Source organism: Hippoglossus stenolepis, chromosome 7 (genome assembly GCF_022539355.2).
Source record: "Hippoglossus stenolepis isolate QCI-W04-F060 chromosome 7, HSTE1.2, whole genome shotgun sequence".
NCBI classification, from domain to species: domain Eukaryota; kingdom Metazoa; phylum Chordata; class Actinopteri; order Pleuronectiformes; family Pleuronectidae; genus Hippoglossus; species Hippoglossus stenolepis.
In genome coordinates, this window is record NC_061489.1 from 18,339,362 (window position 1) to 18,358,515 (window position 19,154).

At 41.3% G+C, this 19,154-nt stretch overlaps 1 protein-coding gene across 4 annotated transcripts in view; it reads left to right on the forward strand.

Annotated features, from left to right (window-relative positions):
• Window positions 1-19,154, forward strand: part of fgf13a (fibroblast growth factor 13a) — a 92,407-nt gene that overhangs the window by 53,676 nt on the left and 19,577 nt on the right. For 3 of the 4 annotated variants that reach the window (XM_035162305.2, XM_035162309.2, XM_035162306.1), the window contains one exon: window positions 16,571-16,681. In XM_035162305.2, the coding sequence (XP_035018196.1) occupies window positions 16,571-16,681 (111 nt within the window). Of the gene's footprint in view, window positions 1-12,964; window positions 13,903-16,570; window positions 16,682-19,154 lie in introns of those variants that run through there. The other variant, XM_035162308.2, reaches the window with a different exon arrangement.

The window sequence follows — 19,154 nt, forward strand, 5'->3', positions numbered from 1 at the left end:
TGTCGCTCCCTAATCCACTGGCTGGAGAGATAATTAGACATTGCACATCTCATCAAGCCCTGCTAGGGTACATTGACAGCTGTCTCTCTCTGTTCCTCTCGCTGTCCCTCACACACACTCAGAATGAAAGAAGGACAAAAAACGAACGACCAGCGGTTAAAAAGATCACAAGTTCAAAAGGTTACGATAGCTCAAATCAAAAAGAGGCGACTTCATGTTGATTGCGTGTTATAGTAAAATGGTGCCTCTTCAATGTACTTGTGAATACCAGGAATGTGCTCTTGACACTGTTCTGTTGATGTGCGTGAGTAGGAGGTCACAGGCCTCGGCTGCATGTTCAGAATGATGTAATGGGTTGCAATCAGACAGACAGAGAGGCAGTGCTTCAGCAACACTGATGATAGCACATAAACCATCATCACAACAGGCCAGTGTCACGCAGCCTCCCGTCTCTAATCTGTGCTCCTGAAAGCCAAAGCATTGGTTAATATGTCCTAATCTCCTCATGTTATCTCCTCAATTGCAAACACACACACAGTGGCAGTGGATGACAGTGTTTATCAGAGGTCATGTCTAGAGATTCAGGGATGTTTCTTTGTGGTACAAATCGGACGCAGCAGCACTAAGAGAGGATTGCTCTGCCTTGTTGAAGAGGTTTTGTGACGGCCACTCAGTAAACTGACTGAGTTCCAGACACGAAACAGCACAGCAGCTGTGCTACAGCAGGAACTTAGCCTTAGTAACATAATATGGGCTCCGGTCATTTACACAGATTCTTCAATTGGTAGCAGAGGGCTCAGTGCAATCATTCAATCATGTTAAAGCCTGACCTCTGACCTGCTGCATGCCACAGGGGTCGATCTGGCTGCAGGCTCTGATTGGAGACGGAGCCCAAAGAGAGCAAAGGATATTCTGCTTTTATTCCCTTTACAGCCGTTCAGAGAATAAACCTCAGTCAGATCGCTTAGCCTCAGCCACTCTAAATCACATCTGTATTCCCAAGTGTTAAATTCATCTAAGCTGTTTTATCTTGTAAATGTCTTTTTGTGCTTGCTGAGTAATTGTATGTAGTCCAGCTGACAGCCCATACGATCCGTGTTAATATAATAATGGAAGGAAAAAATATTTGAAGATCACATTCAGCCCAAACATACAACAAAACAAAACATACAGTACCATTTGAGTTAGTGGGTAATAGAATCCATTTCATATGAACTCTGCTACTGTCAATGGGCAGGGCCTGGAATGCAGATTTTGTGAACAGAAATAAGTCTGTAAACCTGCTTCAGAGTTTTTAGGTAAATATACAAAATCCTACAATCTTTTTAAGCTTGAGTGTTACATCATAGGTTTAAAATCCATATTCAGCCATTTATCATTTATACCTGTGGCTCGCTTTGATCAAGATTCTAGCAAAAGGCTCAGACAGAAATAATGACTGCATGGAAAGTACTGAGAATCAGGAGTGTAGTATCCAAGGGTGTAGAGAGCAGGACTAAAAACTGCTCTACAGTATTTTTATCCCTCTACAGACGCGATGCCAGGAGTCGTATCTCAACACATATACAGTACACACACAATCATACACACAGAAACAAACATTTTAATATACAATAAATCTCGTGTTCGGACAATAGACAGGTGAGTCAGACAATATATTACAGAAGTAAAGGCACGACTACTTTGAAATCCTCCAGACCTCACCAGGGCTCCACACACCACACACACACACACACACACACACACACACACACACACACACACACACACACACACACACACACACACACACACACACACACACACACACACACACACACACACACACACACACACACACACACAGTATGCAGTGCAGGAAGGAGTCTGTGGTGTTGCCTTTGGATCTTTTGGGTCCTCCCCATCCTTTTTGATGGCTTCATAAAGACCGCAGATTTGGAGAATGCATGAATATTGCACATGGATCATTCCTATTTAACTGTTAACAACTCAAATCAAAGGGCTGCATGAATATAAGATGCTGCGCTGCTTTTGAAAATAGTTGAATTTCTGATGTGAAGAATCCGCTGGCTGCATTGGGAGGTAGTTACCTTAAAAATACAGTAACTGTAAAAAGAAAATTGTATGTCTACAAAGATACACAACTGTAACATTGTTCAATATTTTTGAACAAATTGATACTTTGACATTTGTACCCTTAAGTTTTGTTTTGCTGCTCAGCTGCTGATACTTGGATTTCAAATGTCTGAATGTGTTCTGAACCGCATAAGCTTCTCAAAATAATGTGTTTTCAATGAGATGACGATACAATGATAAGCACCAAACAAAAAGGCATAATGGTCACGTATTTGTCTTCCCTGCAGATGATGAGTGATGCCGCAGTCCCCAATAGGCAATGAATCATGACGTTTGCCAACTAAGAGTGTTTTTGCATTATCTTTGGTTCAAGACACTCGTAGTGAGAAATGGTTTGAATTTAATGGCACAACTCACACTTAAAGGGATGGTATGATAATAATTCAGTAGCCTTAGCTTGACGTTAGCATCAATAGATCATTTTTGTCTGACATCTTGGAATATGTTTCTGATTAATATTAATATCTGTGACGTTTTTCAAAATAAAAGGGCAGGACAGCAGATTCACTACAGGATCCAGCACAGAGAAAAAAAGATCAAATTATTTGTGTAGTAGTTTATTTTAGTTTCGTCAAAGTCCTCCTTCTTGACTGTGGTAACCAGCTGCGAGTTACCAAGCTTTTGGCTGGTGGCTGGTATAAATTTCTTTCAGTAGTGTAATGCAGGCAATGGGATTAGATTACAAGGTATTTTGACTGAAGATTTATGTATGATTTTACAAGTCCAATGCTGTCCTGTAATAGTGTTGCATTTTATATTATAAAGGCTGCTACAAACCGCAGAGAGCCATCCCTGCTTCACTGCTGAGATTTGGCCTACTTTTCTCATACCTCTCTGTAGGGTTCTCTATCAGCTCTTCACAGCTCCTCCCTCCTGTTATGTTCCAAACGCTGGTCCACTACCATCCATTGTCATTATGCGGCCATTGATTTCTCTGTGTGCCGACTTCACTAACAAGCACAGGGGATGAAAGTGAAAAGTGGGATACTCTGTGTTGGGTAGGGAACATGACCTATTTACCCACCCACTCCCGTCAGTTGAGTCATGTCTCCTGTCGTGTCACTTCCAGCTTAGCCGATCTGTTCCACCTCACACGTTGGGCTTTTAAGTATAGTGGAATAATCCATGATAATCTGAAGCATGCAATCACGTTGGCATGTGTACACACATTAAGATTTTTATTTTTGCAAAGATATATATTAATTTAACCTCAACGGGAGTTCCACAGGCTTGAAATGTCTACATAAGCATCCATCATTTACTGTATACACAACAGCTGAAGAGGCATTCTGCGCCCTGCATCTACATCCCTGTTTCTCTAATCTGCAGTCGGGCATCATGAGATGTCACTGTGCCACGTAGGGGAATGAAAGCTCCGACCCCTTCCTCCAGGAAGTGTATCAGAGGCAGGGAAAATCCAGCAGAGTGTGGTCGGACTTAAATGAGCTTCATTAATGTTCACATTCAGTTCATCGCACTGCACATTTGACCTCATTGCATAATATTTACAGTTATTCTTGAGGCCAGGGATGTGGTGGGGTTATTCTGAGGACAGGGATCTGGTTATTGGCTAAGAACAGAGCTTATTACAAACACCTGCATAACAGAGAGGGCAAACACCTCGACAGATGTCAGCATTTCTTCCAACAAGAGAAACAATGTGTTTTCACATCTGTTAGGACCTTGTTTCCTTGTCATTTCTAAATCTAAAAAAAATTGTGTTAGCTGCAGTCTGGTGTTCAAGAAAAGCAGTTTGTTCTTTCATCATCCTTCTGAGGAAGTGTCTGTCACATAAGACGTCAATGTGTCCTAAGTTAGCTACTCCTAAAAAAGAAGCAAACGTGACCTTGTGCTCTTGTGGGAGTCTGAGAGCTTCCTTTGTGTCTCCATCACTAAGTTGACAGTTTAAGCCTGCTGGTGTCTGAAATGATGCCTTTAATCTCACTCCATTCCTTTCCTTGATGTGTCACTCTGGAAGGGATATGTAGGACAACATCACACCACTTTACTGTATTCTGGGACTAAGACCACTCTTGCTAGACAGGATATAATTAGATTGGAGTTATTAATCCAAACTTTCAGAAAGTCTGAGTTGTCTATATTTTGGCTGCAGCACATTTCCTTGATCCCTCTTTGATAGCAGCTGTCCCTCTTCACTGTGACGAGAGCCCATTTCCTGGATGCGTTCTGCTTAATGGACGGGGAATAACTTGAAAGAGCATAAAAGTGATTTTGTTATTTATAATAATTCAACTCCTAAATGCTGTTTCACTGTAGCTTTCTCACTATAATGGAAAATGCCAAAGGGCTACCATTGACTCACCGTCTTTGGCAAGGGACCATCTCCCACACTCGACTCGATGCTGGATGTTGTTCTGATAACAGCTATTTGGAGACTCATTAGCTTTGGCAGGTTGGCTGCCTGTGGGAACGTGTGTGCATCTGTTGTATATGCATGTATGTGTGCTCCTATATTATATCATACACAAGTCGTTGTGTGCATACATCATGCTGTAAGATCTTATCTTCCTCTTGCACTGACTCAGACGGCTGATGGAGCAGTAAGGTGGAATCACAGAAGACTGCCCCTTCTAAACATGCCATTTTTGGAATGCTATATTCGGCCTGTGGTGATGCTGTCTGCAGCTTTCTTTCTGAAACTGCAGAAGTGACCTGCGATAATTGAGCTGCTGCAAAATAAGATTGGCTGCAGGACTCGGTACGAAAAATCTTGAAGCCGCTGCTGCACAAAGAGCTGTTGACCTGTTTATTCAACGCTTGGTGAAGCTCGACTCGCAAAACTCAGTCGTCATTGTCATGAATGCACAACATGCTGTTTATCGATGACTTATGTTGATGAGTCCTCGCCACTTATCACGTGTCCAAATTCAACACTGGGCCCTCAATGATACGATTCTTATAGAAGGAGATTTCTGAAATGATTAGGCAGATGTGCTGTAGTTAACTTAGGACCAGGCATCATGTGAACCACGCTAATTGTCAACAGTATATTAGGAACAAAATTCCATTAAGCTTGGAAGTTGGTTTGAACTTCAGCCTGCTGTACAACCACACTAATTTCCATATGATCTATTTAGTTCATTTTATTGAATCAAAATTATATCGAGGCTTCACTTCCACGAGACCTGCTGCTATTCAAAGTCTTATCACACTATTGAGGACTCTGGTAATCAGTCACAGGGGCTTTTATCCACCTGCCTCCTGCTTACAACAACACTGGTTATGATTATCCCACAATCCCCCGGGGGTCCTGAGAGCTGTGGGGTCATGTAGCTGGCAGACACGTTCACTCACACTGCACATCCACACAAAGTCACATCTCAGTTACTTCAGAGGTGGTTACATTGACTTACATACATTTTCTGAAGGGTTACTCTAACCTTAACTACTACTTGACTAACCTTAAAACAAGTCCCCTTAACGTGACAGGTCTAGGTCCCCACAACACTAGTAATACCAACACACAAACACACCTGTTGTCATGTTCACCTTTGGGGACTCTACTGACAATCATTTCCTGGAGACTTAACCCTAATTCCAGACTTAATCCTGGACCCTAACCATAACCATAACAACTGCTTCTGCAACACTCACCCTGAAACACACACAAACGCAAACACAGATAATACATTTCAATTTCCATTAGTGGACCTAACAAATCGGCAGCCTCCTGACATCATCTCGCTGATGATTCATAACCACTCACATGCGTAGAAAAATAAACCTTTTTGTTTTTCAATATTTTGCTCATAGGGCACCTGAGGGGCAAATCGAACATTGCCCGACTTTGTCAGGTTTTTTTTAAGAGAAAAAGAGAGATTCTGTTATATGGTCTTTGTAAAATATCACCAATCATTCCCATCTTTGTTCAAAGTCAGAGGAGAAGCGAGGGTCAGCTGCTTAGAGGACAAGAGAAAGAGAGAGACACTGTGGTCTCTAGTTTTACGCTCTTTGGGGGTAATGAGAGCACATCGCTGCTACGGCATTAGTCATTCTGAGCTGGCTGCTGTCTGAGCACTGGCTATTTCACACACCGTTTGGTGCCTCTGATTGAGATTTCTCCACGTCATTAAGGCCTAGTCACACACGCACGCACGCACGCACGCACACACACACACACACACACACACACACACAACGATACATACGCATACACAGACACAAAGAACGCAGGGGCCATGACGTGTGAAATCCGACAGTATGCTTCTAAGCTAAATGATGTCCTTCACATGCAGTTAAATTAAGAGGTGACAGCTTGTCGAGGTAAGCTTGTGTGAAAATATTCACCAGTGTGTTTGCTGCGTTCCATTCAGTAATTTCTGTCAAAGTTGTACCAAGTAATATCAGGGGACAGCTTATTTTAACTACACGTTAGAAACACTCAGGTCAAATTGTACTTCTTAAATAACACACAGTTTGAATGAGAACATATCAAAAGCTCTTTATTCATGGCTTATGAGTTAGAGATAGTTGGACCTATTTACCTCAGCCAAAGAGGAAAAGTATTCACCCTTGTCTGTTTGTTTTTTTGGTTTGATTGTTTGTAAGAAAAAATACACAAAATCAACTGAAATGATTTCCACAAAACCTAGTGGAAGGATTCGGTATTGTTCAGGCAAGAATAATATTATTTACATTGTATTTATGACTCTTGCATTCAGTCGTGAAGCAGCAGATTGCAAATAAAGATCTAACGGAGGAGAGTGATTCAGCGCCGCTCCTCCTCAACAATTTGTATCACTATCAGGCAAACTGCTTCAAAGTGTCTGGCGGACACTCAGCTCCTGAAATGGCTTCGGTTCTGTGTTTCAGTGCCATATTTAACTTTTAGTGATGTATAAAATAGAATTGTGTTGCTTTGGCTCAGGCAGTAAAAAAAGCTCTGTCGTTACTTTCTGTGTGAGACAGAATATGGCAGCGCTGATCAGCAGCAGACGAAGACTTTGAAGCCAGTTGTTAGAGGTTAGACTACAAATGCATTCTGTCTGCTCCTAATTATTATTTTTATCATTTTAAGGTGAGGTGGAGTGGTGGTGCTTTAATGAGGCGCATACTGACATACAGCTCAGATTTTCATATTTATATTCCTGAATTGATCTTGTATTAAAAGTATGTTCTGTTTTCACTGATAGTAAAATGCTCTGTCAGTAAATGACAAGGGCATAATATCTCTCTGGCTTTTTTAAACACAGGATAAGAACCAAATAATGAAGCAGCACAGATCATGACACTTAATGTCTATATTTCACAGATCTAATGTAGAGAGAGTAGCTCCTCACTGAAGCGTAGCTCCCACAGAGGAGCTCTGGGCTCTTCCTCTACACTCAGCCAGCTTGTTGGTCCCCATGAGGGAGATCATCCTGCTTTGCCCGCTGAGGGAAATAATGGCACTTGTGTCCTCCAGTTTCAGTCTACTGACTCGTTGCTTTCTTGAACTGAACACAGCCCTCTGGCTCCGGAGCTGCAGCATAAATCACACAATCATTGCCATGGGTCTGCCAGTCAGCCATGACTGTATCGTAGCCCCCTCCCCTATTGGAAACTCCACTGGCTGATGGTTTCCTCTTCTGCAATACCCAACCCCCATTCTTAACATACGCATATTCTCTCTCTCTCTCTCTCTCTCTCTCTGTATCTTGCACACACACCCTCTCTTACGTATGTGCAGTCTCCATGGTAACGCATGGTATCACTATGGCACTGGTGGCCCAGCATGCTGCAAACGACTGTTGTGGTGGATTTACTGTACCAGCACACACACAAAGAACAGACAGCCAGCAGAATGCTGCCAAAAGGCTGAATGGTTTCAGCTTATCATGATCCTTCCCCTCTCCTCTGATAATATGTCACTTCATCTCCTCACTCTGCACCAAGAGGGTAAAATAAAATGATAAAAAAATGTTATTGCAGTATATGAGGTAAGGTATAGAAAAATATTAATTTAGTTGGACATTAAATGTCTCGGTATAATCAGTGGCAGAATCATTTGCCCTCTATTAAGTACCATGAGCAGGTTGACCTCCCCACTTATTCAGTGTTTTCCCTTGGAGGCAAACTCTTTTTTTCCGGCTGAATATAAAATATTCATTAAACTCTGGGTGTTGCCTCGACAGCCTCAGGTTATTAGTAAGAAGAGATTGCTTTAATTGTTTGGCTGTGTTTAATAGTACAAAGGTCACCACAGTGCTCAACCTTGGCAGCACACAGGCTGGTCTCTCTCTTTTCCTCTGGAGGCCTGCTCTCTAGTGACCGGAGATGGAACGAGCAGCAGGGTGCTGGGACACTGTGGGTCTGCCGGAAGTCTTGCTGTCCTTGTTAGTTGTGTAAATGCAGACTGACTTGTGTTTTTCATAGAACAGTTGGATTTATATGGATGATTAAGTGCTACCTCTGTGTCTCTTCTCTGGCAACAGTTTACTTTTTCACTGTCCTGTTTCTGAAACACATGGTTTAGCAATGAAGTGTTAGAAAAGTAAATCTTAACTGTGATGGGTAATGCAAACATATGGTTATTTTGTTAAACAAAATGATCTAGTAGTTTTGGGCATTATGCATGATTGCTTTACAGGACTCCTCTCCCCTCTATGTGTGTCTGTGTGTGTGAGTGTGTGTAACTCCAGTACTATGAAGGTGCCCCTGGGAGGCCACAGTAGACTGGCACTGTGGAGCATTACAGTAATTAATACGCCGCTGGTACATTGCCATACAAGCAACCAAAGTGTGTGTGTGTGTATTTCTTGGTTGTCTCTCTTATTTACATTATTTAAATCTACTTGAGGAGTCGGTTACAGAGGTCACTTGTGTCATTGTTGAGGCAGACACTTTTTGTGGGTTAGGAGATTATGTTATTATTGTGTTATCTTGTATCTCGTATCTGCGAGGTTAAAGTTCAATGGCAAATGAGCACAATTGAGCCAAAGATGTCAAATAAACATACACTGTCCTTTTTCACTTTGCAAAAATGACCAAAAAAAGACAAAAGAGCTATATTTGCTTCAAAGAATTTAGAATATAAATTGTGAAAATGTGTCAAATTTGTACTATTTGTACTATTTGAGACCTTGTTTATTTAAAATATGGCTCAGTCCTTTACTTATCTCACCAGCTCCACTCAAGCCATTGTATGATATTTTCTATCTTTACTTCTCCATCACTGCTTGGCTGCTGCTGAGCAAAGTGCTGGTAGCGGGACGGACAAAATCAGGCCTGCACACATTGGCACATTGTTTGATATCATCTCAGGTGTTTGATTTGTGTTGCTGTTGTACAATTCAGCCTGATTCTCATCAGCTCCCTCTGTCCTCTTAACTGTCGGTGATAAACCCAGTCATCCTCCTAAAGGGCCACACTGTCTACTTGAGTGATGGCACCAGTTTATCAGTGGTGGGACGACTGAAGCTAAAACTGGTATCTGCCTCTGTGAGTGCGCAGGTCGGGCTGTCTGTGTTTGCTCACTGCAGAATTAGAAGTGTGTAATACACTTGTTTTCCCTGCATTTTTTCAGATATGTCAGTTTAAATCACATAATATGTTAAGTAATGTTACCCTGTTACTTAAGTAAGCTGTTATACTAGTTATAGTATTGTTATTGTTAAATATTTTAATTACAATTTATTGATTTGTATTTGCCTTATGCATTTTTAAGACTAATGCCTTCCTATTTTCAACATTTCATCATGATATACTGCATTAAACACTTTATTTTGTGTTGCTTGAGGTACATTATTTTTGTTTTGCCTTTTTTGCGATATCCTAAACATTGCACTCTTTATCCCAGTCAGTGTTGCCTCTGTGGCTCCGGCTGTTTTCCAAGACGATGATGAATATATAAAGCCGAGTTCAACCTTGAAACAACCTCTGGCCACATCTTTTCTTAGCGTCTGCGGGGTTAAATGTTAGACTGCATCTATGGAGAACATCGATGGCAGTGAATGTGAAAACAAATATGTTTATCTCCACAGTGTACCTCATGCTATTGAAGCCACATCCCTTGTAAATCAATATATTGATCCCGGCTCCATTAACAATTTATATCCCTATCAAGTGATTTAGATGTACAAGTGGTCACCATAAAAGTAAATTAACCTTTTATGAGGGGAAGTACTTTATTGTGAATGGCCGACTGCATTTAGCTTCATCACCCAGTATCATCTAATCTTAAATATCACCAGTGTATGAGCCAAATTGTACAGCTCAGTGTCCGTCAGCTCAGACAATACATAATATATGGATTGTTAATGGATGTTTATATGAGCACATTTTCTGAATCACAGTGATCTCTAAGTTAAATCAAACCCATTTTCAAGTTTAAGTGGTAAAAATAGTCAGGTGATAATTTAATGTGAACAGAGCAATGTTCAAAATTGTAACTTTAAGTTCTGATGGTTTTACGTTGACTTTAAAAATCACTGGAGTTTGGTTTATTGGTGCATACGCAGCTCTTGATAGTTGGTCCACTTGCTCCATCTAGTGTTCACATGCGCGCACAGCCAGTACCCTGACCCAAAGGAGTGCCGACTAATTATATCTCAGAGCTCAATGTGCAATCTGTTCTAATTGACGGTGCATCTGCAAAGAGCCAAAAAACTGTATTTGCATTTACTTACAATATTTATAAGAGTGATATGAAACAGAGGTGGGAAAGCAAATTAAGAAACATGCTTTTTATTGAGATTGATTTATGTCGTAAAGCCGAAAAAAAACCACGTCATATTTGGTAAATTTCAGTCTCAGCTGGATGATATAAAAGCTTCCTTTACAGTGGTATTTTTCTGTCTTTGTAAAAAACACAACACTCTGCCTAATGCACACTGTTGTCTCAACTGATTGTACATCAATACATTTCTCTGCAAAGTGACCAGGCCTGTATAACCGGTTTACTGAACGCATTATCGGATCATTTTACATCATTTTTTTTTGTAACATGAGAGCAAAGTCTCTGGCCCCGGGAAGGAAGTGCAATCCCAGGCTGCGTTTTCGATCACTTTCTCCCTCAATCTGGCCCCGTTGCACGGAGCGTACAGCAGCAGCAGCAGCAGCACAGTGAAGGGAGCAAACCTCTAGATTAATCTTTAATGAGCTTTTTTTCGGAGTCATAATGGCACGTCGCTAATGTCCTCTAATGATCTTCCTGTTGATGGCCACGCCTCGATGCTTTCTCTTTTCCACTGCGCCTCTAACAGTTGTCTGAACTTTGCTGATTTGCAACTAGACCATACTCGCCCACACTTCACTACACCCGGGGACTGCAACTATCACTGCAAGTCACTGCTTTTTGCCATCACCCGAAGCGAATCATGACTTTTCCCTTGCGAAGAACAGTGTCAGGTATTGTTGCTGTTCTATTTATATTTACACTTTGCATTTGTTGTGTTGTTGTTTGGCTTCAAATGATGTTTTAAGTGTGAATCACACAAAGCTTCCTCACTTATATTGATTTAATGTGTTTATGGTCTTTAGATATGCTGGTAGTTGTGTGTGTGTGTGTCTGTGTGTGTTTTATTTTGTTAAGAAATGTCGACCTCAGTGTTTCGCGTAGTAAACTGTCGTGGAGCTCTCCGTGGTGCTGAAGTGAAGGTGGCCTTAGATAAACTGTTTGAGCACCTTTGAGTTGTAATTCAAACTTTCACTCTTTTTACTATATTTTCAGCTTCGTCTGTGCCACACCTAATTTTATCCAACACAAAATCCACATTCTTTTTTTTCCTTCTCATTATAATTTTAAAATAGATATGTATGATACAAAACATCAGGAATCAAGTAGACACAAGGTACATAAAAGAAAAAGAACAAAAATAATCCACAAACAACCAAAAACAACAACAATAATAATGTTTCTCCTACAACTAATAAACAGAATAATAAAAGTCCAGCTTCATAGTCATTGTATTGTGAGATATGATGAGCTCACATCCTGCTTCTTGCTGAATAAATACTCTTGCCAGGTTTGTGTGTTCTACAATAAAGAAAATCACAATTTATCGTTCGACAGTGCTCAAGTATAAATAAGAGGAAATTAACTAAATTTCAAGGACAGTTTTGTACGGGGACTGTAGATGGCAGTATTGGTTAGGCTGTAAACTGTGGTCAATCCAGGGCGGAGGGAGAGCAGAGGAGAAGTGGAGCTGACAGTCAGAGGGGGTTAGAGAGGACAGAGAGACCCGAACATAAACTTTGCTCTGCGAGTTATAGGCACTAAAATAGCGTTGAGCTGATGTACATACATTATTTATCAGTAGGAGCCTGGTATAAATGTTGTATGAGGATATAGACATTTTAAAGGTGGAAAAAACAGTCATTCGTATACTGTACTTTTCTTTAGCTACAAGAAAAATCCACCGGCCTCCAACTACATCGTTAACATGTGTGACTACCTGCTGGTATATCCCTCACACTCGTTCGTTAAAGAGGTCAATGGAAAATAGTTCATAAATAACCAAATATTTTCATTATTAGCTATATTTAGTTAAAAGGGTACGGTGTTCTATTTTATTGTGAAAAATAGAGATGATTACAGTTAAAGCTGCTGAGCTGCATCAGTAGTTCTTATCTTTTTTTATCGAATAAAATATCCAGAATTTGTGGGATTCTATCCTCTTTCCTCGCGTCTCCCTCCTCTTTGCCTCTCCAGCGCCACCATGATGCCAACTACGCCCATTTGTTCTTGAAATGTATTATCCCATATGACAGCCTATGGAGATAATGTAACTGTGCACATTGACTGGGTTTATGTGTCACTAGTGAGGATCCCTGTCCTCCTCCTCCTCCTCCTCCCCTCCACTGCTCATTCCCCAGGTTGGAAGTGGGATGCTCTCAGCAGAACCGCTGAGTCTGTGCTTTGCGCTGCGCTCGGATACTGCATCCACGATGAGGCGCCTCCTGCTTTTACCTTGCGCTGCCTCGCTTCAGCAGAAGACAGAGGAACAGATGGAGGTTCCTCAGTGAGTCGCTCACATCCTCGTTGCCTTTTCTAATGCGCAGTGGAAGTCTCTTCTCTGGCAGCAGCAGTGGGGGATTAGGGGGGAACCCAGAAACGAGAGCACTGCAAACAGGTGTTTACATCCTATGGCTGAGCACTGAGCTTCCTTCACGACGGCCTGCCTCCTCGAACACCGTCTGCACATGTACTTTAGAGACATGATGCAAAGCCACTAGCAGAGTCTGGGGTTTGTGCGTAATTGTTGTGCTGCTGAGGAGATGGTACAGTTGGGGGAGCATGCGGCGCGTCGTGGTGAAAGACTTTGCGCAGCTTCACGGTGGAATGTGTGGTTTTCATTTTTTAAGTTTCACTTTTGTTCACGGACATGCCACGGAGAATTTCTGAGTGAAAAATGATTCGCCTGGACATCATCTAACAGGCCTCACCGCACCGCTGGGACTATTTGATTGATGAATTCTTCATGATCTACTTTGTCATTTAACGCATCGCTGTAGTTGCCTCAGATTGTCACCACCGCGTCTGGACGTTTTCCCCTTCAGAATCCAGTTTTTCTGGATTCAAAGGGAGTGATAATTTCCACGCAAGTTGTTTTTTCCAAAGCGCTGCCAAACTGGCCATGGCAGCAGCGATTGCCAGCTCCCTCATACGGCAGAAGAGGCAGGCGAGGGAGCGGGAGAAGACGAATGCCTGCCGCTGCGTGAGCAGCCCCACTAAAGCCAAAGGGAGCTGTGAAAAGCCCAATCGACTGAACGTTTTCTCCAGAGTCAAACTCTTTGGTTCCAAGAAGAGGCGAAGGAGACGACCAGGTCTGTGGTGCAGTTTCATCAGGCTAACACCATAACTAACTCTATCTATTATAGGGTGCTAGTATATTCCAAAATGCATCTAAACAACATTTAATATATGACATTTCATAAGATAATCAACGCTGCCAAACTTGGTGGGAGAATAAGGAGGCTCCCTCGTGAAGTTTGTCCACAGAGAAGTGACATTTGGCTCCTCAGGCTGTGCTGATGCAAATATTAACTTCAATGTCTTGTTATTCAGAAAACTGGACTAAATACACGACTTCCCCACTCGTTTCTCACCGTTCAAGTAAAGACAATCAGCATGTTTATGGTCATTTAAAATATCTCCATCATCAGTCTCCAACATGGATTCATTGGCTTCCCAAGACCAATGTAAAGCTCATTTGAGTAGACAATGCATTGAATATAGATTCTCAGTAATATTTAAGAGAGAGCGAGAGAGCAAACTTGATGATGTTGTCAAAACTTTTATTCACAATGTCAAGCAGACTACACATTTGCTTGTATATATCACAAAGTTTCTTTGTTTCTTTCTGAAATTCTTATAATTTATCTAAATGAAAACAGTTTTTACTAGATTTTAGAGCTACTTGTAAAATGATCACTTGTACTTATAACACCAAATGGATGAGTTAATGTATCCCTCCACATATGACAGGAGTGTGTCTCTGTAGCAGCCACTCCCTTACAAATCCAGTGCAGAAGTCGCCACAGTTGCATATCTGATCTAATCACATCTTCCTCAGGGAAGTCACCTCTTTGTCTCAGTTTCACGATGTGTGTAGACATGACGACAGCCTTGCACAGCCATACGAGATTCAGCTGTTTGCATTTTCTCCCAAACTTTATTCGGCTCCAGCCACTTCATTCGCATCCAAGTTGTTTTATAACAGTACCTGGAGGTTAGGGTGTCTGTTTATGCAACAGCAGAACTATAACAGTTTGTGCACCGCTCTCACTTCCAATTTCCATTTCTATCCTGTGGAGGAAGCGATAAGCGCCAAGTAGAAGGCGTTGTCTGAGTGTTACTTACAGATGGGGCCTCACCAGAAACAAAAACTGGGATCTTTGGAAATAGTGTTGACTAGTATGTACCTCTGTCTGCTTATGTCGCGATCATATGTTCTTCTGTGTTCACAGTACATGCTGACATAATGTAGGCCTACATTTCTTAATGCACGACTCAATAAACACAGTTCTTCTTGTCTCAGTGTCATAACCATAATAAATTAACATGACTTGACTACACAATATGCGCCTGAATAAACCATCTCTACAGCAGAAGTAAAGTTAGTAAGGATAGGAACGGCAGGGCTGAGAGGGTAGTGAGATGAAAGGGTAGATGAAAGGTGTGGTAAACCACAGTAAAGGACACTCCACCAGGGACAGTAACCAGGGAATGGAGAGCACTTAGCTCTTATCAGACATTACACTGATGTAACACAGGCAGGCTGCCCGGCCGCCTCAGAAGTAAATGCTCTGCCACTTAAAATTATTGTCTCTTAGACTTACAGATGCTTGATGTAATGGTGCTGCCCTAATAGTGTAGCTCGTTCCCTTTTTTATTGGTAAAACTATTATTCTTTTTATTACTCCACAGCCTTGCCCTTGTTTTGAGAGAGACTGGGGAAATGCAGCTCCCGGATTCTTAATTCTTCGTTTAGTTTAGATTGTTTATGTGGCTTTATTTTTTATACTGCACACATCAAGCACGTTATGACTCTCTGGAAACCAAGGCAGCTTTTTCTGACATTTCTATCTCTTTTTATTGGACAGATCATGTGCAGTAAATAATCACGGCAAGAATGGAGAAACAGAAAGAGCGGTTGACACGCAAAATTTGTCTCTGACGAACCAGACGCCCCCAAAGCCATTTCAGACTTGATACTATTCACTCACGTCCATCTGTGATCATATTTGTTGTCGAGCCACAGGGGCAGACTGCTTTAAGTCACCTCTGTTTCCCGTCTTCCCATCATATCAGTTTCTATGAACATTTACTTCAGTGTCTGATCCTGCAGTTGCATTAAAATATATAAATAAATGTTATTTAAATCGTTTCAATTCATCTGTTGTCTTGCTTTATTTGTTTAAATACCCCATGGAGAACGAGAATGAAATGGTGCTTGGAAAGTGGCTACAGATCAGCAGGAGTCTGAACATGATATCAGCAAAACCAGACACTTTATCAGTCCTCTTGTTTCGTAAAGCAGCAAATCCCATAACTGTAAGTGGTCGAGCTAATGTGAAACGTGTCTTAAATTTTAACTCCCCAAATGGCAACCAGATTCTGCCTTAAAATCTATATCTAAAAATACAGGAATCCGTTAATAGTATTTTCCAGGCCATATCTCGATAGCTGAATTTCATTCGTCTGACATGATCTTGAGTCATTGCTTGATTGACAGGTGTCTCAACCCATCAGTCAGTCTATTAGTTGTTGTTGTTGTTTCACCCCCCCCCACTCCTGCTCTTCTCAGCCCTGCTTCTCTTTGACTAAATTGGATTTTGTGGTTCCAGGAAATGGCGACAAGCAGTACGTTGAAACTGAAGCTTCAAAATGTCCCTTTGCAAAGTGTAACATCACGTTGCTACAGATATGTTATCAACTGTGCGTGGTCTCATTCTTGTGTCTTCCCTCTCCGTTTCCTCTCTGCCTCTACAGAGCCCCAGCTGAAGGGGATAGTGACGAAGCTGTACAGTCGACAAGGTTTCCACCTGCAGCTGCAGGCAGATGGAACCATTGATGGAACGAAGGAGGAAGACAATGGTTACAGTAAGTGAAAATCTAATAAAAAAATGTTACCATCACTTCTGTTCATAAATTCACTGCCATGCTATACTGTTGATCAGGAGGAACCATTCACCTGAGTACAAAGAATCCCATGTACGACACAGACAGGTGTGCATTAGCTTGTACGGCTGATGTGCCCTGTGCTCTTGTCCAAACATATTCTCATTGGTTTGCCCATTGCTGGTGTTACATACATAAGGAGAAAAGCACTACACCATATCAAGTATTGGGTTAAATTCAAATGGCCTCATCAAACCTAATGGAGAATGAAAGCTTTAACCTACTCAATCATCACTTAACATTTACTCAGGGGTCGGTTACAAATTAACTGACACCTTGTTGAAGAAATTGTCAGCATGGCTGCATTTTATTAAAGCAAAAGTGACTAAAAAGTCAAGTGTAAGTTTGGAAACAGCAAAACAACTAACGTGGCATAACTGGTGGGCTCCCCAGTCTGTGTTAGGGTGTTAAATGCCTGAGGGTTTGAGTGTCACTGTCAACATAACGAAAGTGGCATTTAATTAATAATTGGGTTAAAATTATTTAATATTATAAAAAATACTGCTTTTCATGGTTATTTAATAAAATGTAATCTAAGACAGGCGACTGATTTAGTGAATTTTGAGATAACATGCAGATCTTCCTATCACCAGGACCAGACCATTGCTTGAAGAGTAGGTGCAAATGTATTTGTATTGTGAGTTCAAACCTTCTAATGGAGTATCAACACAATATCAACATTAACATCAAAGTCATGACCACTGATTCTTTTTAAGACTCATTTTTATTGGGTTTGATCATGTCCACTGAATTCTCTTTGAATTGCTGGATTTATACAGATTAAAGAGAAAAAACACGAAGCGCTGCTGTACTGAGTAGCTGTTTAATCTGATCTAATCAAAGTCATTCTGTAGTAACCTGACTACAGATGATGATTGGCTTTTTACTCTCATACACACTCCCTCTGTGGCGAAAGAGCCAGTTTGGTCTTATACAATGTATTGATGCATCCCTATCACTGCCACTACACCCCCCAGCACTTTGTTTTCTAATAGACAGAAAACAGAGGAGATCACTGGAAGATTAACAGCACGGCCACTCGTCTGGTATCAATGCAGCAGAAATTAACCGACTTATAATGAGAGCGCCGTGAACACCACATGCTTTTAAAGATTAGACCAGCGCAGTTGTTGGTGAGGTACATGAAATCAACTTTGACCTCAATCCAAAAACAACGTTGTTGAGGGAAATACAGTGTCTGCATGGCACACTGAAACGGCTTTGATGTAATACTTAGTGTGTAATCCCAACGCTAAGCAGATGTAAACACTTTTGGAGCTTCTGAATTAGTACCTCTGTTTTCAATTAGCCCCTTGGGGGAGATGGCGTGTGTATCTTACATATAAATAGCAGCTCTGGGCAAGAGGGACGTTGCCTAAGCAGAACGATACTTTGTTATTTGTGTGCATTTATTTTCCTAAATAAAATGATAGCATAGTTAAATAAGACACAGAGCAAAACAGATGACAATATCACATACTCGCGCACAATATTATACTTCACATCCCATAATGACAACCCCCACCCATCATGGACCAACTGACAAAACAACTGACCCGCAACGGCACCAAAATAGTTTTGGAAGAGAAAAATTAAAGAGTACTGGTGAATAGGGAGAGGAGAAAGAGTGAAGCTCTTTGCACTGCTCCAAAAATAGCGTTGTTAGGCGCTGGGCGCACTTGTCTCCATGGTGACGCAGAGCACAGTCCTCTTGGAGCTTCTGGTGTCTTGTGATGGTGGGAGAGGACCTACTCTAATGCGCACGTACACACGTACACACACACGCACACGCACACACACACACACACACACACACACACACACACACACACACACACACACACACACACACACAGGACTTGATCTTTACTACTGTGGCTCTCTGGGAGGACACTGGCCGTTTGGCTGCGGTAATAAAGTTGTTTGATATTTCTGTGACATTTTCATTAGGAGAGCAAACAATGTCAGAAATAACAAATCCAAGTCTCATACATTGTATATAGAGCGAGCCATTCTCCTGCATTACATCACAACTAAGTAAACCCACTGTGTATCTGGAAACAAAAAAACTCTGAGTTGGAAGACTTCTCCAAATCCTTCTCCTTCAAAGTGAAGGCACTGTTTCAATGGTTAAATTGTAGCAAGATGTTTGGTTTATAAATTGACTCAAAAGTGTTCATTTACATTTAATAAAAGATATTGTTTTCCAGTTTAATGCAGCAAGATTTCAGCTACAGCGTGTTGTTAGGCAATTAGGCAAAGAAATTACACATTCTTTTGTAATATAAATCATATCAGACATACTATGCTATGCAGTCGTATCACATTTAAAGCTTTTATGCTGAATAGTCTTGCATTATTTACCTAGTTATTCAGCCTGACATTTTCTTTAAGT